Source organism: Carcharhinus amblyrhynchos, chromosome 7 (assembly GCF_965287045.1).
Source record: "Carcharhinus amblyrhynchos chromosome 7, sCarAmb.v2.hapA, whole genome shotgun sequence".
NCBI lineage: Eukaryota > Metazoa > Chordata > Chondrichthyes > Carcharhiniformes > Carcharhinidae > Carcharhinus > Carcharhinus amblyrhynchos.
The window spans coordinates 74,163,277-74,186,748 of record NC_137330.1 but is presented as its reverse complement, the minus strand read 5'-3'; the positions used below and the strand labels follow the sequence as shown (position 1 = coordinate 74,186,748).

The 23,472-nt window shown below is 44.7% G+C and overlaps 1 protein-coding gene across 2 annotated transcripts in view; it reads left to right on the top strand.

The window, feature by feature from the left end:
* LOC145345502 (calcium homeostasis modulator protein 4-like) overlaps nucleotides 1–12,843 on the top strand; it is a 30,342-nt gene extending 17,499 nt beyond the window's left edge. Inside the window, exons 3-4 of one of the 2 annotated variants that reach the window (XM_080193329.1) lie at nucleotides 5,473–5,722; nucleotides 12,440–12,843. In XM_080193329.1, the coding sequence (XP_080049455.1) occupies nucleotides 5,473–5,722; nucleotides 12,440–12,835 (646 nt within the window). In that variant the 3' untranslated portion in view covers nucleotides 12,836–12,843. Of the gene's footprint in view, nucleotides 1–3,777; nucleotides 5,723–12,439 lie in introns of those variants that run through there. The other variant, XM_080193328.1, reaches the window with a different exon arrangement.
* Nucleotides 12,844–23,472: the final 10,629 nt, after the last annotated feature.

Here is a 23,472-nt window from a genome sequence, read left to right as displayed (position 1 = left end):
TTAAGAGTAACTTAGACAGGCACATGACTGGGTTGGAGATGGGTGGATATAGGAGATTGTTTTAAATAAGGGTCATTAGCATTGGGGCGTCCCTGGTGAAGCAAATGGATACGGTACAACAATAATGTTTTTTTTTCTCTTTTCATTCACAGGTTTTAAGTCAGTCTGCCTTGTGTCCAACGAGGGGCATACATGCGATGGGTCGTACTTGGGCTGCTCTTGGTTGTTCAAGATTGGCCTAGTGCTTCATGTCGTTAGTATGTGCCTAAACTGGACCAGATACTGGGCAAGACGACAGCTCAGTGACTATCACTGACTGCTGTGCAGATACATGGATTTGGGCCGGTGTCTGTGGGAGTTTGCACATTCTCCCTGTGCTTGCGTGGGTTTTCTCCAGGTGCTCCAGTTTTCTCCCACACCCCAAAGATGTGCTGTTAGGCTGATTGGCAGTAATAAATTGTCCCTAAATTACATTCCCTCAATGTGGATGGCCATAAAACATTAGACAAGGGTCATGGGTGGAGGGGGGCACTGGTGGTGTTAAGATGGCGGCGCGGGCTCGTTGGGCCAAAGGGCCTGTTTCCCGGGCTGTTTTTGTTCTTTGTTCTTTGTTGGGAGTTAATGGGAAGTGACATCAGAAAGATGGCCAATAACCTTTAGAGACCAATCAGACATTGATCCATTGTCTGAGTCCATCAATGCAGGCTTAACCAGCAATACCTTCATCATAGTAATGGGTGCAAAAAGAGCAAGCCTGAAAACCAAAGCTTGTGCGCCACCCATCCAATCATAATACAAACTTTTATTAGAATTTGTTAGAGTTTATTGCTAAAGTTTATCTGACAATTTAATAAACTTGTACTGATCTCATCTCAATTAAGTAATCTAACGGCTGAACATTTTGCTGGTCCATTTTCATAATAATTAGGGTTTTGGAATCCCCCAAATCCAACATGGCTTTCTGTGTGCAATACAGAAGCTTTGACTTCATTTTTAAACAATTTTATGTATCTCCTTATAAAATGGCCAATGTTTTTTCAAAAGCAGCGTCAGACCTTTTAAAAAATATTTATTATATATTAGAAAAGCCACCTTTATCTGAACTAATAATATTCTATTTATTGTTAAAAATGAAGTAAAATCATTGAATAACTGGGGAGGTGGTAGTATTGTCACTAGACTAGTAATCCAGAGATCCAGGGTAATGATCTGGGGACCCAGGTTCGAATCCCAGCACAGCAGATGGTGAAATTTCAATTCAATAAAAATCTGGAATTAAAAGTCTAATGATGATCATGAAACTGTTGTCAATTGTTCGTTAAAACCCATCTGGTTCACTAACGACTTTTAGGGAAGGAAATCTGACATCCTTATCTGGCCTGGCTGACACAGCTACGTGGTTGACTCTTAAATGTCCTCGGGAATGGGCAATAAATGCAGGCCCAGACAGCGATGCCAACATCCCATGAACGAATGAAAAGAAACTGTCAGAGATAGATGCATTGTGGACCATTTTGGACTTGGCATAATGTATTGACTGGGAGAGCTATGTCAAGAACTTGAGAGGTCAGATACAATGAACAAGGCAGAAAATTCTGTGGTCATTGTTGATGCTGACAGGAACGTTGGATAACTTTAAGTAAGGTGTGTTTGATCTTGGTTAAAATTGCAGTAAGTTTAACATTTCTAAATGTATGTGTACTAATTGATTTCCTGTGATATTGCAGACGGGAAACCAACAAGGACAGATAGTTAAAATGGCACAATGAAGTGTATCATTGTCAAGTGTTACAGAAATTATTCTAAAAATAAAAGCAAATATAAGGATTAAATAAGGGGATTTCAATTAATTGTAGATGATTCAGAAAAAGGAAATCAGAACAAAAATAGATATGGAAAAATGGAAAATATTAAATTGTATTTATAAATCTAAAGAGCATATAGAGTCATAGAGGTTTACAGCATGGAAACAGGCCCTTCGGCCCAACTTGTCCATGCCGCCTTTTTTTTTAAACCCCGAAGCTAATCCCAATTGCCCACATTTGGCCCATATCTCTGTATATCCATCGTACCCATGTAACTATCTGTTGAGTCATAAGAGGTTTACAGCATGGAAACAAATCCAAACTCCAAGGAATTCAGGTCCAGATTATTTAGTCCATCTTGATAGGGCAACCGTCTTATCCCAGGAATTAGCCTGGTGATTCTCCTTTGGAGATTCCTCTGTACTTTGCTCACCTGCAGTCTTTCTCCATTTAGATAATAATCTGCCTTTTGATTCCTCTTACCAAAGTGCATGAACTCACATTTCCCCGCATTAAACTCCATTTGCCAGGTTTTTGCCCAGAACAAACAAGACAAGGGGGAAGGTGAGAAATAATCAAGTAAGTGATGGAAGGTGTCATTGACAATGCTAGCAAGTGCCACTTACTGAGCAAAAACTTGGTCACTGACACTCATTTTGTGTTCTTATCATAGAATCCCTACAGTGCCGAAACAGGCCTTTGGGCCCATCGAGTTTGCACTGACCACAATCCCAGCCGGTTCCTATCCCTGTTAGAAGGGAAGAGCCAAGGTGTTCATGAGCCTATGCTAATCATGGTCCTATGATATTGATAGTATTTCAATGCAATTGTGAAATTCCAACAGGTTGTACGTGAACCAAGCTAATTGTTCAGACAAATTAGTGGTCCTTAAAAGGAACCTCTGAGTCATAGAGGTTTACAACATGGAAACATGCCCTTCAGCTCAACTTGTTTATGCTGCCCAGTTTTTACCACTAAGCTAGTCCCAATTTCCCGCATTTGGTCCATATCCCTCTATACCCATCTTACTCATATGCACCCAAATTTATAACAGGCTGCCAATAATGATGATTTTGTATATTCCAGCTCCTCACTCTTAATACAATGTAATACTTCAGCTAGTTCTAGTATACTCCTTCCCAAATGATTGTCAGTTTTGCTCTTTAACCACAACTAAGAAAATAACATCAAAATAGCACACGCAAATAGGGCAGAAATATTATTTTCAAACATGTATTGAATAGCATCAGCATGCCAATTGTCATCTGTGTGCAATACCATGAGAGACCACTGTTACCAAATTAGTTTGCTGGCTTTCATTCACATATCAGCATGTGAATTAATTGGTTGATTTCATTAGCTCAGCAATACATTACATAGTTAATTTTCTGCTCTGAATGCAGTGAGACGTATATGATTAAATGAATTTGCTTGTTTGCATTGACTAAGACACACATTTAAAATAATCCCTTGATTCATTTGCACAGCTATAGCTGATCAAATGAATTGCCTGAATTCCACCTATACAGCCTCACATCACTGAGAAGCAGTACTGGGGAGTGTGGGCTTAAGAAGCAGAAATATCCTTCACACAATAATGTTATTCTGCTGGGTAGGTACAAATTAAATTATTTCCTGTGTATTGGTTATCTGAACAAAACAGAGCATACTATGGAAATTAAACTAGACTAAAAATAAAGGAGTGAAAAATAGCACTTTTTAACACTTGGTCTCTCATGATGTTGCACATATTAGAGGGCAGCTGACAATTGGACAAAGGCATGCAAATTGTACTCAGGTCCTGTTTGAAAATCATACATTGTGCCTTACTTTTGTTTGTCACTTTGATGATATTTTGTTGCTTATAGTTAAAGGGTGAAAAGGCAGTGCAGATGTAGAACTGGCTGAAGTACTAATTCAAATTTTCTTCTCACAAAAGCCTGTGAATGCCGGAACAATTTTGAGATTTTCAAGATATTTTTGTTAAAAAATGTTCTCCTCAGCTATGGATGCAAGTCTGGTAAATGGAGCTGAGATATAAATCAATCGTTATCTGATTGAATGGTAGAACTGCTCAAGGGGCTTAATTGATCACTACTGTTCTGACATTTTCAAGAGTTCGAACAGGCCCTTTTTTAACTTGCAGCAGAAAAAGACAAGGAGATATGTGAATGGAAAATTGGATCCCCTATGAGATGAAAGGCTTGGCTTTCCAAGTGTCTGCACTGGGTAGGTCTATCAAGTAGTCAGAATTAGCTATTAGCTTAAAGTGGAAATTTGCAGAGGGTAGGTTGGGATGGAAATTGGAGAAAAACATATGCAGGTAAATTTCCATGAGTGGTCATACTTGGGCAGTAATTTGAAACATTGAAGGTCAAGTGGAAACCTGAGATGTGCCTTTACTGGCATGGGTAAAAAGGTAAACTCATCATAATCACAGATGACCATGGGCTGCTCTCGTCTTTGAGGGGGAGAGCTGACAGGTGGTGATTTTAACCTGAGAATCACCACATCTCAGATGAGGGGCAAGGTTGAGAAGGCACACTTTCATGAATAACCTCATGAATAAGTAGCATTAGCACTTACTGAGACTATTTAAATTAGTTTTCCATCCCATTGATCCGGCATACTTCAACACAGTCATCACCAATGGTTGAATTCTTACTTAACTGATTGGAGTATGGCTTGTGGATTTTCAGCCAAGTTGATATTTGCTCTCTTTCATTTTATTAATGGTCATACATGACATCTATTCTTGGACCAGACAATAGAAAAATAAGGCACTTGCCTTTTACGCACTAGAATCAGCCATCTTCAATACAAAACCCAAATGAATAAAGTTACTCCTGAAGTGAATTTATTATGTAGAAAGGAAAATCTGCAATTATGAGTGTGGAATGAAGCATTTTGAAAAAAAAGATCAACATACAGCAAATGCTGGAAATCTGAATTAAAAATATGCAACATTTTGAAATGAACATTTAACTACTTTACTTTGGACCCCATTATCTTGTTGACCGTCACGATTGACTCCACTGTTCTTAAAAATTACTCTTCTTATTGAAGCAAATCATATTTGAATTTAAAAAGCAGATAAGTAATTAGGCCATCCATTAATAAAGCAGTTAAGAATTAGCCAGGTTAGGATACAAATCAACTTCAAAAACACAAAGGCAAACTAGCATATTTCCCGTCCTCTATCAATTACACAATATCTTGTAATGTTAATGAGAAGCAAATTGGAGATTTCAACAAAGGAAATTACACTGCATGCTGAACTTACTGTGGTCTTGTCACTCAAGTGAAGGCTATGCAACATTAATGTAATTTGTGGTGGCAAAAGAGGAAAGTCAATTTTTTTAAAAATGCCGTATTCCCAGCTCATGTCATTTATTAAAGACAAACAGAAATCAATTCTACATGTATTAATTTCTTTGGTAACAATCGGTGGTCAGCAAGCATTCTCGTTCTTCACCTTTAGCTGTCCATGCAAGGCGACGGTGAATCTATATTACGCTCTGGCTTTCTCTCTGGTCCCTGGATTCGTGTTGCTGATCATTGGATACGCCGTTAATGATCTGACCTGGAAATTAATAATGAGTCTTCGAAACGGCCCCAGATTGGGCTTTAGTAATAATTTCAAACTAACCTCCTATGTTCTTTGCAGCATAACAGGAACAGCTCTAGTAGCTCCAATAACCTGGATGGCAATTACTCTGCTGAATGGTTTGTACTACCAGTGCGGCTTAAGTGAGTTTTTATCAGTTGACAACTGGAAAGTGTTTGAGAATTTCAGTCTTCATGAACGCAAAGATATTCTCGCTCGTTTCCCCTGTCTTCAAGTGAGCATTAAGGAGATAGCCAACATCAGTGAAATTAGGAGTGAAGGCAATCGTATTCTTCTGTTTAAGTCCCAGGTAAGTATGGCTGAATAATTGTTTTTTTCCACGATTTCAATTGTGTATTCAATTTAATTTCAGGAATTAAAATATATGATATTTTCAAAAATTAGTTTTAAAATTTATTTTCCAATTATTCGTTAATGCTGTAGTTGTCAGTTCACAATCTGATCATGTTGAAATGATAACAAAATGATAGACATGTCTTTCCATTTCAGAAAGTAATTTGGTAATCTCTAAATTTGCAGACGTAACTTTAAACCCATTCTTACAAACAGTGTTTCAAGCAGAGCAATTTAGTGTTGCATCAAAAATATGAAGTTAACTTGAAGGCGCACTGTCGTACTGAGCTCTCTCATGCATTATATAGCTTTGCTGTAAGTATTGGTATAAGTATTATATTTGGATGAATATAAAGGAGGCACGGTTAGTAAGTTCGCAGATGACACTAAAATTGTGGCATAGTGGACAGTGAAGAAAATTATCTCCAATTGCAAAGGGATCTTGATCAATTGGGCCAGTGGGCTGACAGATGGCAGATGGAGTTTAATTTAGATGCATTTTGGTAGATTGAATCAGGGCAGGACTTACACTGTTAATGGTAAGGTGTTGAGGAAAGTTACAGAACAAAGAGATCTAAGGGTACATGTTCATAGCTCCTTGAAAGTGGAGCCACAGATGGACAGAGTGGTGAAGAAGGCATTCGGCATGCTTGGTTTCATTGGTCAGAACACTGAATACAGGAGTTGGAATGTCTTGTTGAAGTTGTACATAACATTGGTGAGGCGACACTTGGAATAATGTGTGCAATTCTAGTCACCCTAACATAGAAAGGCTAATATTAAACTAGAAAGAGTGAAGAAAAGAGTTACTAGGAAGCTACCGGAACTTGATGGATTGAGTTATAAGGAGAGGCTGAATAGACTGGGCCCTTTTTCTCTGGAGCGAGGGAGGCTGAGGGGTGATCTTATCAAAGTCTATAAAATAATGAGGGGCCTAGACAAGGTAGATAGTCAATATCTTTTCCCAAAGGTAGGGGAGTCTAAAACTAGAGGGCATAAGTTTAAGGTGAGATACAAAAATGTCCAGAGGGACAATTTTTTTCATACAGAGGGTGGTGAGTGTCTGGAATAAGCTGCAAGAGGTAGTAGTAGAGGCGGCTACAATTTTGTCTTTCAAAAAACATTTAGATAGGTACATGGGTACGATGGGTATAGAGGGATATGGGCCAAATGCGGGCAATTGGGATTAGCTTTGAGGTTTTAAAAAGGAAAGGGCAGCATGGACAAAGGGCCTAAGGGCCTGTTTCCATGCTATAAACCTCTACAACTCTATGACTGTATTCCCCCAACCCTAAACAACCCATTTATACCTCCTTCTCAAAATCCGCAAATAGGACTCGCCTATTATTTCAGTCTGATCCTGCTCCACTGAACTCATTTTTCTCCCCATGTCCAACCTCTCCTCACTTATATCAGTGATCTTCTGATGCCCTACATCATTTCAATAAATCCCAGTTTCCTGGCCCTAACTGCCTCCTTGTCACAATGGGTGTTGAATTTCTTTACAATTTCATCCCCAGCTGGAAAGCCTGACAACTTTCTGTTTCTTCATTGAATAGAGACCTTTTTCCATCACCATCCTCTCGTGCCTGGCTAAATCTGTTCTCTCACTGGACAATCTTTCCTTTTAATTTGTCTCACTTGCAAATAAAAAACATTTCTATGAGTACATGCATGGGTCTTAATATTGCCTGTATTTTTTGTGGGGTATGTGGAACACACCAAGTCCTCGCAAGGCCCTCTATCCCAATTCTTTTTCTAGTATATTGATGACTGTATTGGTGCCATTTCCTGCTGTTACCCAGAACTGCGAAACATCATGAACTTTGCTTCCAATTTTCACTCCTTTCTCAACTTCACATGGACTGCCTCTTAAGCTTTCCTTCCTCAGCTTCTAAGTCTCCACTTGTGGTGATAGTCTGTCTACTAATATTCAATATAATCCCACAGATTCCCACAGCTACCTTAACTACACTTCCTCACATCCTATCACCTGTAAGGACTCCATTCCATTCTCCTAGTTTCTCTGTTGCTATCATATTTATGCTACCTTTCAAACTGTGCATCTGTTATGTCTTCCCTTTTTCTTAGCCTAGGATTTCCTCTCCATTTCCCATACATTCAATGGTACCTAATCAAATGTGTTTTGGAAATTCAAGTATATTATATCAACTAATCCCCCTTTATCTGTCCTGCTTGTTACTCATCTCAAAGAATTCTAAAAAATTTGTCAGAAATGATTTCCTCCACCAGGACCCCACAATCAATACCACTAACTTTACCCGTTAAGACATTCTCCCATTCTTCTCTGCATTTCACTCAATTTCACCCATTGTTCATGGAAATGTAATAGGCCTCCAGTTGTCCTCATTTTCCATTCCACCAGCCCCACTTTCAAACGATCATTCTCCACCATTTAGAACAAAGAACAACCCAGCACGGGAAACAGGCCCTTCGGCCCAACGAGCCCGCGCCGCCGCATCGCCCTACACCTATTCTACCCTGCATGTCTACGAATGGGACCCTACTCAGTCAGATTCAGGGAAGAAATAGTGTCAATTTGGTGGAAACCAATTAGCCTAAGAGCACATCTTTGGGGTGTGGGAGGAAACCGGAGCGCCCGGAGGAAACCCACGCAACCACAGGGAGAATGCGCAAACTCCCACAGACACAGGCCCAAATCCATGTATCTGCACAGCTAGCAGTGCTAGTCACTGAGCTGTTGTGGAGCCCGTCTATCGGTCCAGGATCAAGCACACACACCAACATGAAGTACTAGGCCACTCCTGGACTTCCAAGAGCAGCCCATGCACAACCCGCCGTGTGCATGCCCCTCGCTTGACACGAGGTGGACCTCCACCTGTGGAATAAAGACAAAACATATTAATCATACAGCCTGCCCTTCCGGTGTCTCCCGAGGTTTAACCCTATTTAATAGCCCCTACCATATCCCTCCATTCTCGTTTCACTCATGTGCCTATCTAACTGCATCTTAAACGAGTCCAACGTGCCTGCCTCCACCACCCTACTCGGTAGCGCATTCCAGACCCCCACAACTCTCTGTGTAAAGAACCTTCCTCTTACCTCCAAATTATACCTCCCCCCCTCACCCTTAAGTGATGACCTCTTGTGTTCGTACCCAGTCTGGGAGCAGTCTCTCACTATTAACTCTATCTATTCCCTTCAGTATCTTATATACCTCTATCATGTCCCCTCTCAATCTCCTTCTTTCCAAGGAGAATAGCCCCAGTCTCTTCAGTCTCTCCTCGTAACCCAGTCCCCCCATGCCAGGCAACATCCTGGTAAACCTCCTCTGCACCCTTTCCAGAGACTCCACGTCCTTCCGGTAATAAGGTGACCAGAACTGGACGCAGTACTCCAAATGCGGTCTAACCAACGTTCTGTATAACTGAAGCATTAGACAGCAGCTTTTATACTCTAAGCCCCTTCCTATAAAGGCTAACATCCCATAAGCCTTCCTAACAACGTTCTCCACTTGTGACACAACCTTCATGGATTTGTGGACCTGCACTCCCAGGTCTCTCTGTACGTCTATACTCCTAATCGGCCTACCTTTTATCACATAGCTCCTCTCTGCATTATTCCTTCCAAAATGCATCACCTCGCATTTGTCAGGATTAAATGCCATCTGCCACCTATCTGCCCACTGCACCAACCTATCTATATCCTGTTGTATCACCTGACAATCCAGTTCTGTACCCGCCAACCCTGCCATCTTGGTGTCATCAGCAAACTTGCTGATCACACCACCTACTCCCTCTTCTAAGTCATTTATGTAGACTACAAAGAGGAGAGGTCCCAGTACCGAGCCCTGCGGCACACCACTAGTCACTGGCCTCCAGCCCGACAAGGTACCCTCCACAACTACCCTCTGTCTCCTATTTCCCAACCAGTTCTCAATCCACCTAGCTACCTGGCCTCGTATCCCATGCGCCTTAACCTTTTCTGCCACCTGTAGTATGATGCCACCATTAAACACAAGGCAGTGCCAAGAGGCAGGCCTAAGGGGGAAGCTGAGCATGGGGAGCTGTGCACTTAGCAATTAGGATTGGTAGGGTGTCAGTCAAGCTGGGGTGAGTGAAGGAGTGGCTGCAGTTGACTGGGGGGAGGGTTGAACAGTGGGGCTGAACAGTGTCCACAATCAGCTGGGGGGGGGGGGGGGGGGGTCGCACAATTGAGGTGGATGGGGACAGTGTCAGATTCCCAGTGCATTAGCTGTATACACTTTACACAATGCACTGGGTAATCTTGTGCATGTGCGATGGTGTCCTGGGGCAATCATCAGCTGGCTTCCTGGTAAAAATAGACTCCGCCTACAGCCCCTACTGATGCAGATCACACTTTGCCTCATTTTTTTCTCTAAGTGGCGCAAGACTTCTTCTCTCCCTGAAAAAAATGGGCGCAATTCTCTCCCGCTTTCATATTCATTCGGCACTTAGAAATTTTTTGGTAAGATTCCACCACCCTGTCCTCCAACCATTTAAATATTCAGCTCCTTTATTCTTTCCACAAAAGTGCATAACCTCAATTTGCCTACGTTATATTCCATTTGCTAAGTTTTTGCTCACTCGCCCAACCTGTCTATACCCCTCTGTAAAATCTTTGTGTCATCCTCACCTCTTGTCTTCCCATCTACTTTTGCATCATCCACAAACTTCGCAATAGTACACTCACTTTCCTCATCCAAGTAAGTAATATCTGTAAATAATTGTGGGCTCAGCACTAATCCCAGCACTCCACCAGTTACAGATTGACCTCCTGAAAATATCCTTCTTAAATTAGCCAATTCCTTATCCATGCAAATATAGTAGCCCCAACCCTTCATTTATTAGTAGCCTTTTGTATGAAACTTTATCAAGTGTATTTTAGAGATCCAAAAATATTACATTGATTGATTCTCAAAGAACCCTAATAAATTTGCCAGGCATGACTCCTCTCCACTCCCCGCCGCCCCGCCCCCACCTACCCACCCACCCCCCCCCTCCCAAGCAGGAAGCAACCATCATCACCACTAACTTTACCTGCTAAGACATTCTCCTCCCCAATTCCCCAAACACTCTTCCCCCTTACCTTCCCCAGACAGTCTCACACACCCACCTTCCCTGTTTAGCCTGTATCCCATTTCCATCCTTGACTCAGTTCTTGCTACTGGCAATCAATAGGAGTGAAACTACCAACGATCCCCAAGGAAGGCAAAAGCAGCATCCACTGGCCTCAAAAGTCATGGAAGAAGTGAAGCTTTCCACTTGCACAGCACTTACATACAGTCATAAACTGATCTAAATTCTCACCAGTGGGGAACATAAATCAGAGGGCTAACCTAATTCCAGTGAGGTGACCTTTGAATGAGCATACATGGGATGCTAATACATGCCAGTGAAGTTCTCCACATTTTTTGTCGGGCAGCTTGACCCATCTTCCACCCATTTTGAAAGTTGAGAGAACTTAAATCCATTTATGCTGTCATCACTAAATCAATATCTTGCTTCCTACCAAATTAAGTACCTCCTCCCACCTCGAGTCCCCTGCTGGAGGGATTGGAAGATTCACCCAATTTTCTAGATGGTTTTAAATGGAAAGACTATTTATTTCCACAATCATTGACTGAAGACCAAAAATCACAAGTGATAATCATTTGTTAGAAAGAACGTGAAGACCCTTGAGAGGGTCCTAGTAGAAAATCCTTGATTTACAAGAATGGTTCCAGGGATGAAGAATTTTAAATTGGGAAAACTTAGGTTGTTCTCCTTGGAGGAAAGAAGATTTTGATGGGAGATTTCATAGAGATGTAGAAGATTATGAAAGGTTTACCTGGGGTAGACTAAGAAAAAGTTGTTCCAATTGTTACAAGGATGAAAGAGTTACATGTTAAGGTTTTGGGAAAGAGATGCTGGCAGATGAGAGGAGGAAGATTTTCACACAGCGAATGAATGATTTTCAGCTTAATGGCACAGTGGTTAACATTGCCGCCTCTCAGTGGCAGGGACCAGGGTTTAATTCTGGCTTTGGATGGCTGTCTGTGTGAAGTTTGTACATTCTCCCTGTGTTTTCATGAGTTTCATTTGAGTGCTCCCTCAGTACAAAGATGTGTAAGTTAGGTGGATCAGCCGTGGGAAATGTATGGGTTATGGGGATAGGATGGGGGAGAGGGCCTAGGTAAGATACTCTGTCAGAGTCGGTCAGACTGGATAGGCTGAATGGTCACTTCTACACTATAGGGATTCTATAATTCTGTACTCAATACCTCAATTAATGAAGCCCAGTATCCAATGTCTTTGCTAACTACTGTCTGTTCTTCCATCTTCAAAGATCTGTGCGCATGAATCCTCTGGTACTATTGTCTGTGAGTGTAAAATGGGTGATAGTGAATGGGCTTTTGTTTTACACAGAAACTTAGAACATTTATGGTGTAGAATGAGCCAACTTTCAATGCTCATTAACTTCAATGGAAATAAAATCATAAGTGTTGTAAAGCAACTTGCTATCTTTGTCATGCAAATTCAAAATTCATACCACCTAATTTTACTTTCTGCTAGACATCTTATAATTGCATTTGTTCTCCAGTGGGTAAATGAGATGAATATAACCTTCATGAAAGTGACTGCAAATGCTTACTGATTAATCAGATGTTTCTATCTTTTTTTTACTTTAGATGGCTGGCTGGATTTTAGTTGCTTCTGTGACTTTCATTGGTTTTCTGTCTGTCTGTATTCCGAGATATTGTTCTCCTCTTAGTTTTCTCCACCTAAGCTACTGGGCACAGTACGTAGAAAATGAAGATTTGCTCTTTGAAAGGACACTTAGAAGACATTCTCAACTGTATGCTTTGAAGCACATTAAGAAGTTCTTTGGGCTCACTCCAGAGGAGAAAGAAGTGAAGAGAATCCGCTTGCCTGCCAAGAACGACTGGAAAATGATCTCGGGCATTAATATGTTCACTAAATTGGCACATGATCCCTGTCAGTACAGCCTCCTGCACTCATGGGCTAATGACTCAACTCCAGATAGCAGATATATTCCTGTAGATGATGTGGTGCTTACAGAATAAAATAAAACATTGCCTGCATTTTTCTTGTGAACGCAATCCCAGCAGTTACCCCAGAATCACACCCACTGCTGACCGTTGCCACTGACCCTACTGAGGTATGGGAGGTCAAAGGGAGGTTTCATGAGGAGGAAACCTTTAACGTGTTGGAAGATTGTGAAAACTAATAAAAGAACAAAGAACAACACAGCACGGGAAACAGGCCCTTCGGCCCAACGAGCCCGCGCCGCCGTCCCACTGTCTCAGTGACCTAATCTTATATAAGAATGGCACATTAGTTAGTACTGCTCTCTCACAGCGCCAGGGATCTTTGTTCAATTCCGGCTTCGTATGACTCCGTGTGGAGTTTGCACATTTCCCCCATGTCTATGTGGGTTTTGTCTGGGTGCTCAAGTTTCCTCCCACAGTTCAAAGATGTGCGGGTTCGATGCATTGGCCATGCTAAATTGCCCCTTAATGTCGGGGAAATTAGCAGGGTAAATACATGCGGTTACAGGGATAGGGCCTGGGTAGAATTGTTGTTGGTGCAGACTCGATGGGCACAAAGATGTCTTTCTGCACTGTAGGGATTCTATGATATCCATAGAATGGCTATCGCACAGAAGGAGGCCATGGAGAGCATCATGTTCATACTGGTACTATCCTTGCGTGGGTTTTCTCCGGGTGCTCCGGTTTCCTCCCACACCGCAAAGATGTGCTGTTAGGCTGATTGGCAGGAATAAATTGTCCCTAAATCAGTTTTCCCTCAATCTGGATGGCCATAAAACATTAGATAGGGGTCATGGGTAGAGAGGTGGTGTTGAGATGGCAGCATGGGCTCGTTGTGTGAAGGGCCTGTTTCCCAGGCTGATTTTGTTCTTTGTTCTTTCTAGCCTTACTACCTGGTGAAATCCCTGCTCACCTCCTTTCAATCAAGGAGTTACTTGCAATGTAAAAAGAAATTAGGAGGTGGTCCGAATCCCAATCCCAATCTGGATCTTCAGGGCGGTATTCTTTCCACCAAATGTCATGACCCTGTGCCTGATGAGACCAGGTTTATCTCTACCAACTTTACACAGGTCCAACTGAGTTCCAGGGAGAGCGGTGCCTGGCTTAGTGAATCCCTACCCTTTGCTCCTCCACCTACCACATCCCCCCACACCCTTGCCCACTGCCTTCAGCCCCCCAAACAATCCTGATGGCTTTGAAGGAATAGTTTTTGATGTATTGAGCTTTATGTTAAATTTAAATGTAAACAAAACATCATTGGTGTAATCTAAAATGTGTATGCATTAAATATCTCGGCTTTTATCTTTCTGATCTTGTGGCTCATTTCACTGCCTAAGATATGCAGGAAACTGGGGGAAATTAACATTCATAGCAATAAGTTTTATTTTGAGTACCTTCCTCCTTTCACATTTTTACCTCACTTTCGCAAATATAGCTGTCTTTCACTAGGGTATTTTTCTTCTCCGCCAGTCCCTCGGAATCTCGGGTGACTATTTCAACTTAGTTTGATGGATTCTAAGATGACCAATAACCAATATCTGCTCTGCAGAATCTGAACTAAGCAGGACAGGTGGTGCTTGAAGGTTTGTATAGATGGGTTGTTTAGAGGTTTGTCCGCTGTCTTCAAAGCCTCAACTTTGAATGTGCAGAGGAGATCTGCACATTCCCAATGATGTCTCTCAATATGATTGGTGCCTTCCAAATGAGTTTTCGCCATGTTAGTTGGTCAAAAGTTAGGGTCTCCCATAAGTCAACAGGGATGTTTGGCCTCTTCTGGGATGCTCTATTCTTGGGAGTCTCCTACCTGGGCCCCATTCTAAGTAGAACTGTTGCTCCAATCAGCTATATTTCTTGACGAGTGGAGCTGATTTTAAATAATTAGCATCTTGATCCTGAGCAAATGAGCTCAGGAAAGGATGCGCTGTTTGAACGCCTTTCTTGGCATTGAATTTTGGAGGATCTTGAGAAAGCCTCAGTGATGGAACTATTCTAATGTTTTTGAAGTGCATGCTGTAGGTTACTCAGCTCTCTGAAGCATATAGGAGCTTGGGGATCACTGCTGGTCAGTTATCCATGACCCTTGTCTTCGGTTTGAGTTCCTTGCCTTCATCATTACCATTGTAATTTCAGAAATGCATTAGCCAATTTGCCCACAACAAGCCACCTCAAAAGAGCAAAACGATTCTGCCCAATGGATGTTGGGATGTTGTTTGAGGCATTACTATTGGACATACAATGAGGATAACTCCCTGCTCTTCTTGGAAATAATGCTATAAGCTATTTTACATCCACCTGAGAGGAGACACACAGGCCTTGGTTTAACATGGCACCCAAAAGGTGTATATTACCTCTGAGAGTGCAGTCCTTTGGCCGTAACTACAGCACTGAAGTTTGTGCTCAATTCCTGAAGTATTGTGGATTTTAATCCACAACATTCTCAGCAAGAGAGAGAGCACTAACAAATGAGTCACAGGTTTGTCCTGCAGATATTTCACACTGATAAAAGTGTTGGAGGACAACCTGGATTGAGAATGACAGAAAATGCCAGGGATATTTAAAAGATCTCAGAGAGTTTTGGATCAAACCATGTCCAAAACTAGTCCATGGATGCACAGTAAGATCTTCCAGATCTATTGCTACAGTAAGGTCCTTTTACCCAATTTTAAACTCACTCTATTAATGTTCCTCTTTCTGATTTGGTTCTGCATTAACATGGTAATTGCAAAACCTCGATAGGGAAATCTTTCAACTGCCATTCCAACTGAAACTTTAATATCATGATCATGTTTCAGCTAATACTTCCCTAAACTGCAGCTTTGCCTTTACTTCTGGACTCAGAGTCACCTTGGGAGTTGATTGCAGCCATGAGATTACAAGCCTCTGTTTGATTTAACCTGTAAATAAATGAGTCGTGATTTTCCTAAACTGGTGAATGAACATCTTTATATTTGGTGATGAAGATTAAAAAATATCCTCAAACTGTAAATATCCAGTTTACATTTAAGTTGAGTGAAGCTGAGAAAAGAAAAGAGTACTTACAAGGTGCTAATCTTTGGACAGAAAGCTGCATTTAACTCCTCCATGGAGTACTGGACACTGTGGGGCAATTTCACCATTTTGATTCTAAGTGCTGAATCTGGGCGTAATTCAAATCTGACTTGTAAACATGTTCTCAGGCACCCCCACATACAGCCTATAAAAAAGTTGCATGTCTGAATTACGCTGTGGGTGGAGGTTATCGTGCCCGAAATGCTGCTGTTCCAATCGGAGTCTTCGACTGCGCATGTGCAGTAAAAATAAATTGAAAAGCGCTCCTCTGCCACACCATTCCTGGACCAACTAATGACACCTCCTGGCCCCCACAGACATTGCCCCACACCCAAAACATTTCAGGCCTGCTTATCCCCTCATTCCTCTGCTAACCAGACTGATTGCGGCCCCCTCCCCCTTCCCCCTCACTCATCTCAGACCGAGTGGCAGCAGATCCCTTCCCTTCCCCTCCACCTATCTCAGGCAGAGTATCAGCAGACACCCCCCTTTCCCCTCACCCATCTCCAGCAGAGTGTCAGCGGAGCCCTCCCTTCCCCTCCACCAGGAAGTGATCTCAGGTGGAGTGATGCACCCTGCCTCCTCCACCTTACAGATATCACCCCCTCCATCTACCAGGACCCTCCCGCACAAGGCCCCCATCTCCTCTGGAGTCTGATGGCTGTGTGACACCTCCCTCTCTCTCCCTGTCGCTATTCATTGAAGCACTGATCCACTGCACCCCCTCTCCATCAGCGCATCTCCACGTGCTCACTTGCCTCAATGCTGACAAGCAAACTGCATGGAACTTGCTGGAATGTTCTGCCAAACTGCCTGCAGCTGATCTGACCTAACAAAGGGCAACTCCATTAAAAACTCAAGAATGGACAGGCATGCAGACAGTACAGGAAAAAAATGAGCTCACGACCAGCCCCCAATTTTCTGAGGGTGATCTTGGGAGGCTGCAGAGGCGAAGCGGGATACCCTCTTCCTACCAGGAGGACACAGATCCAGGGGCTCTGTTGGAAATGCAGCCTGGGAGAAAGTCGCCGCCTCAGTCAGTGCCAGGGCAATGGCCCCCTGAACCGGAAGCAGTGTCAAAAAAAACTTAATGACCTCACCCGAACAGCAAGGGTGAGTGCTAAACCCCATCTCGCATCTTCCTCCAAATCTCCCCCAGATCTTCCCATCTCCAGCACTCTGCATGCTTCCAGCTCCCGATCCCCAAGCACCTCCTTCCTTTCTCCTCAATGAGCCCCACTGTGTTTGCCCTTTAAGGGCCACCACCCGATACTCTGCATGAGTCATGCCACCATTTCTTTCATGATTCCTTCTGTCTCCACAGAAGAAGACCAAGCACAACACCCATGAGAGGGTGAAGACAGGAGGTGGTGAGCCAGTCGTCCGGGTCCTCACCCCCTTCAAGAAGCAGGCGCTGGAGCTCTCCAGAGAAGGGGAGATGCGGGCTGTCAGTGACAGCATGGTCAGACTGCTGTCCAGACATGAGCACCTGTCATTCCTTCAATCACTTTGAGGCAATTTTTCAGGGGCACCGAGTTTCAGGTTGGAGGGGCAAGATTTAAAGGAGATGTGCAAGGCATGGGTACTTGTACAGAGAGGGTAGTGGGTGCCTGGAACTCACTGATAGGGAAGGTCGTGGATACGATAGTGACCTTTAAGGGGCATCTCTTCAGCTATGTGAATGTGATGGGAACAGAGGCATATGATCCCCAGAAGAGTAGAGGTTAACAAATCAGATGGGAAGCCTGGTCACTACAGGCTTGGAGGGCTGAAGATGCTGTTCGTGTGATATAATTTTTTTTTGCTTTGTTCTATATTCAATGGAGAAATATGAATCATGTGTTTGGCATCCCGGATTCCTCTCCCTCCCTTGCACTTAACCTTGTGTCCCGTGTTACAGGGATAGAACTGGACACCCCGGAGCCTTCTGCAACACAGGTCCCTGCTGCCCATCCCGATAATGACAGCTCAGATGAATCCTTGCGGGATGTGGGTGAAGGGACCTCTGAGGGTGGCACTGTTTATCCATCAGCTTCCACCTCACAACTCACTACCCCAGATACTGACACATCGGTGGATCCAGTTAGTGTTGAGACTTCTAGGTCACTCACTGGTGAGCATGACACATCTGCTGATCGGGTGGAGGAGGGAACATCTGAGGCCTCTGGCAAACGGGAGCGAGGACTCAGCTGGCCCTACATGCTGAGCCTCTGAGATCGCTTCTCCCTCAGCTGCTGGAGATGCAGCAACAGAGCCAGGGAATGCAGGAGGGACTGACGGCCACACTGGACCAACTGTGAGGTTGTTGGGTGGAATCCCAGAGCTTTCAGGTAGACCAGCTATTGCCTGTCTATTGTGTTTTTCAAGGCAACACTGTAAGGGTTGCATCTGTAATGGAAAGCGTGTGGCAGGGGATCCTCACCATGAGTGGGAGATTCCAAGCGATGGCCAAGTCCCAGCAGGCCCCAGCTGAGGGACTGAGCAGGTTTCTCGAGATTCTGCGGCTCGTGGCTGAGATGCTCGAGAGCTTGTAGGAGACCCAGCAGGATAGCCTTGAGACACAGTGGGCTATGGCAGCAACCCTTAAGAAGTCTCAGACAGCCATGGCTGAAGGCTTGCAGAGTGTGGCGCAGTCACAGAGGGCACTTGCTGTGGCCATTGAGAGATGGTCCCCAATTCAAGTGGCCATTGCAGAGGGGTTTACCACCATGGGTCAGACACAGGTTGTCGTTCAGGACTGACAGTGCCAGATTAAGCGCGGAGCTTCTGGAACTCACTGCAGCAGCACCAGTATCCCATGGAGTGACCCTAAGGAGAAGGAGGAAGGGCTCGAGCCTATGCCGGGGCCTTCCAGCCAAGAAACTGTAGCTGTGGATACACCTTCTGACTCCCCCCTTCCTGATACTGGGGCATCCCAGGGGCAGTGGGATGAAGAGGGTCATGGAAAAATCCCAGACACCTGGAAGCAGGCAAGGGCCCTCAAAGTTCAGAGGACGCCCGCCATGTGTAACACAGGCCACGGGGCAAGATAGGCAGTTGGCCCCCTCCACATCTGATGTACATTCTAGGGAGTTACTGAGACATAGTGGCAGGCCATGTAAGATTAGGAAGTTGTAGTTGCACTGAGATGGCACAGGCTGCGCTAGTTAGAAAAAACCTTAACATTTTCTGTTCACAAATTTTTATGTTACAACAGCTTATCTAAACACCTTTATTGTAAATAAATGTTTTTTCAACACCTACCTGCGACTATTTTGCCTCGATTATGATTCCTGTTCCATTGATGATCGCCAGAGGGATGCTTCATGTTGATGTCAGTTGGGGAGGCCCCACAGCGCTGTGTCAGTGAGAAAAGGCAGCCATTGGTTTCGTAGATCCCCACAAGCAATTACTTCCCATCCCCCATCCCACCTGCCCCAGAGCCCCGTATGGGGGTTTCAGATCCCTTACCCACTACACAGACATGGGCCCTGGTGCCAGCGTGCATGCGGAGCTCAGGTAGGAGTCAGACTAGTTTACACCAGGGCATCATCATAATGTTGCTTAGTGAGTCATCATCACCCTCCTGCCTGCCAAAAAACTCGCTAATGCAGCATACCCAAGCCCACTACTCTGGTGTGATAATGTGCAGGATATATAGAAGGCATTGCGGGGGTTGGGGAGAACATAAGAACATAAGAAATAGGAGCAGGAGTAGGCCATCTAGCCCTTCGAGCCTGCCCCGCCATTCAATAAGATCATGGCTGATCTGAGGGGGTGTGGTGAGAGGATGGAGGGTGGGGGTAAGGGGGGGAGGAATGGAACCCACGGACACCATCCCCTGGTGACTGAACTGCCTGGTTATCAGGCTCTCCCTTGCTGCCCTTGCATGCCTCAATTGAGTTGTCAGCCCTCCAGCACTTGGCTGGTGTTCCAAGGCGTCCTCTTCCTCCTCCTCCTACTGGTCATCCTCCCCAGTGACGGCCGGCTGGTCATCCTCCACGTCCTCTCCCTCCTCCTCCAAGAGGTCACCTCGTTGCAGAGCCAGATTGTGCAGGGCACAGCGCTCCACCATAATGTGGGAGATCAGGGGGCTGTACTGGAGGGCACTGCCAGATCGGTCCAGGCACCAGAATTGCATCTTGAGGAGCCCAATGCACCTCTCCATTTTCACGTGGGTGGCTGCATAGGCCTCATTACAGTGGGTCTCCGCCTCAGACACAGGCGTCCACACAGGCGTCATCAGCCATGTCTGAAGTGGGTAACCCATATAGCCCAAGAGCCACCTCCGCAGGCTGGGCTCCTCCTCGAATGTCTCCAGGATGTCTGAGCTCCTGACAATGAAGCTGTCATGCACACTGCCTGGATGTCTGGTGCAGATGTGCATGATAGTCATACTGTGGTCGCCCACTTGGTGAACAAACAGGGAGTGGAACTCCTTCCTATTAACAAATCTTTGTGGATTCTGTAGGGGGGCCTTGAGGGTGAAGTGGGTGCAGTTGATCCCCCCCCGCACGTTCGGCATCCCTGCAATGACAGTGAACCCTACAGCCCCGGCTTCCTGATGGGCCTGGACCAGCTTGAAGTTGATGAACTAGCTTCAGTGACCCACCTCAAGCAGGTCTGCACGGCAGATTGGGGGATTCCACAGATAGCTCTGCTCGGGGTCTGGAAAGAGCCAGTAGTGTAGAAGTTTAGAGTGGCCATCAATTTGACAGCCACTGAAGGTGGGTGCCCCCCTCTCCCCTGTCTCCAGGTGCCAGGTCCTGCAACAGGTTGCACAGGTGTTGCATGGTCTCCTTTCAGATTCGAAGATGTCAGCGCCACACGGTGTCCGACATCTGCTCGAAGGACACTCATGCACCGAACTGCCAGATCTCTGCTCCCTCCTTCTCCTGTGCCACCAGCCCCCCCACTCCCTCCACCTCCCCCCACCTCTGGGTCCTGGGTGAATGGCTGCCACCACCTGCCTCTGGTGGTCGTCTCCCTCTGGTCTTACAAGTGGTAAGGCCTGGGCCTCCTGTGCCCACAATTCATCCTCCTCCTCCTCAGCTCCAGCAGCAACCAAATAAACAGCAAGACCGATTGGTTGCATTGCAAAAGACCATCTTGACATGCTGAAGGGTTGGGGTGGGGGGAGATGAAGAGGAAAAAATGTGGAAGTCATGCAATGCTGCTTGCCCCTAGCATATCCACAATCACAGCCCTCCCCTCCTCCCAACTCCCCCAGCCACATACTCCCCACGATAACAGCCACCCGTGCCCCAATTCCCCCAGCCATATGCTCCCCACAATCATAGCCTCCCCACTCCCAATTCCCCCGCCACATGCTCCCCACAATCGCAGCCCCCCCACACCCCAATTCCCCCAGGCACATGTTCCCCATGATCACAGTCCCCCGCCACCCAATTCCCCCAGCCACATGCTCCCCATGATCACAGTTCCTTGCCACCCAATTCCCCCAGTTACAATATCCCCACAATCACAGCTCCCCGGCACCCATTTCCCCCTGCCACATGTTCTGCACAATCAAAGCCCCCCCCACCCCCCAATTCCCCCAACCATATGTTCCCCACAATCATAGCTCCTTGTAAAGCTGAGAGGCGGCAGCAGTACAATTTGCAAGGGCTTTGTGCACATCTTTCAGCTGGATGTGTGCTGAGTGCACTAGGACCCAACAGCACTGCAAGACCTGCGATCAATGCTGAGACCCAGGTCCTTGCTGCAAGTCGAACATTGGATCCCCTGCTAAGCAACAGCCCCCCCTCCCACCACACACTTGCAAAGCCGCTACCGACCCGAGACAGAAAATGGCTGCAGCAATAGGATACCCATGAGTAACAGATAGCCAACAGACACCATGCACTGGCCTTCTCACAAACATTCACTGATGAAGCGCCCAAATTGGACTTATATTGAGCATGTCTGTTTCGTGCCAATTCGGGATTGGCGATCACGCTTGTAAAAGGGGAAGTGCTGGTAAAGTTGGACAGCAGCCTATTAATTAAATATAAATGAATGCAAATGCATTTAAATTGTCTCTGCGCCCGTTTTGGGTGTGGCGCCGATCGTGGGTCTTGGTAAAGGATTGCGCTATTTACCTCATGCCTGACTTTACCAAGTTTACACACCCGAAAACAGGCGCAATACAATGGTAAAAACAAGCCCTAAAGGCAGGGAGCTTTGGGCATTACTTCCAAGTGAAAGAAATAGGAAAGAGGTGAAGAGCAAGGTGATACTCAAAGGTCATACCTTTATGAGTAATGGCTCAAACACTGACCCTGCATGACTCTGTTTGAATCCAGTTTCCATATGGAGCCTCTGCCTTGGAGAATGCAAACAATTTGTATCTAACCCAGATTCTAACCCCAGAAGACTCCATATATAGTAGCCTATCTTTTACAGGTGGCACGGTACCACAGTGGTTAGCACTGCTGGCTCACAACACCAGGGACCAGGGTTTGATTTCCAGCTTGGGTCACTGTCTGTGCAGATTCTGTACATTCTCCCTATGTCTGCCTGGGTTTCCTTCAGGTGCTCTGGTTTCCTCCCACAGTTCATGCTGGTTAGACGCATTGGCCATGCTAAATTTTCCCTCAGTGTACCTGAACAGGCGTCAGAGTGTGGTGATTAGGGGATTTTCACAGTAACTTTATTGTAGTGTTAGCGTAAGCCTACTTATGACATTAATACATTTATTACTGTGATGTGGAATGATGCATGTATCACCATAAAATTCCAATGTGAGTTTTAGCCTGCAGAACTACCACTCAAGTTCTGTGACAGCATCTCATCCTTCATCTTCCCTTTCAGCTATTTAATTCACTATAGGAACATAGGAACTCAGAGCAGAAGTAGGCAAATTCAGCTCTTCGAGCCTGCTCCGCCATTCAAGTAAATCATGGCGGATCTCTCCCTAGTCTTAAATCCGTAACAGCAAATTGGCAACCAGTTTCCATATGGATTGGCCAGTCCACAATATTGTTTTTATATTCATATGACAATTTGAAAACTTTCCAGTTGTCACATGAATATAAAAACTTTCCATTGAATGGTGGGGCATGGAATCATACCCAAAAAAGTTTGCTCAGTTTGATTGATGTAGATAATTTAAGAGGCCCAGCAATATAGCTTGATGAATACATGATGCATAAGCATGGACAGACAGCAATGGTTCCACATCCTCTACAGTGGCTGATTCCTATTACTGTCCACCATTTGAAGAGATATCATCATTTGTTTGGGATGCTTCTGTTTATTTACGCATTTCTGTATTTTGATTGAATGTAAAATGATTAAATTTCATTAGCTTTCTTCACATGGGAAACTCTACTCTTCCATGTTTCCTCTCCATCACTCAATGAGAGCATTTGAGTCATATGTTCTTCTGATAATTTTCCAGCACAGTACTTTGACATGAAAATGTCTAAAAGCTTGCATTTAGGAACGCCCCACACCCTCCCACACCTTGGTATTTTATCCGAATTAACAGAAAAAGATAATGGAACTAAAGCATTTAGTAAAGATGCCTCAAGCAGTCAATTTCCTCAAGAGACATCCATTAACCATAAAATTGACTGGACTCACTGTACAGGTTCTGTAAAAAGCTCTCTGTACTGGGCTCG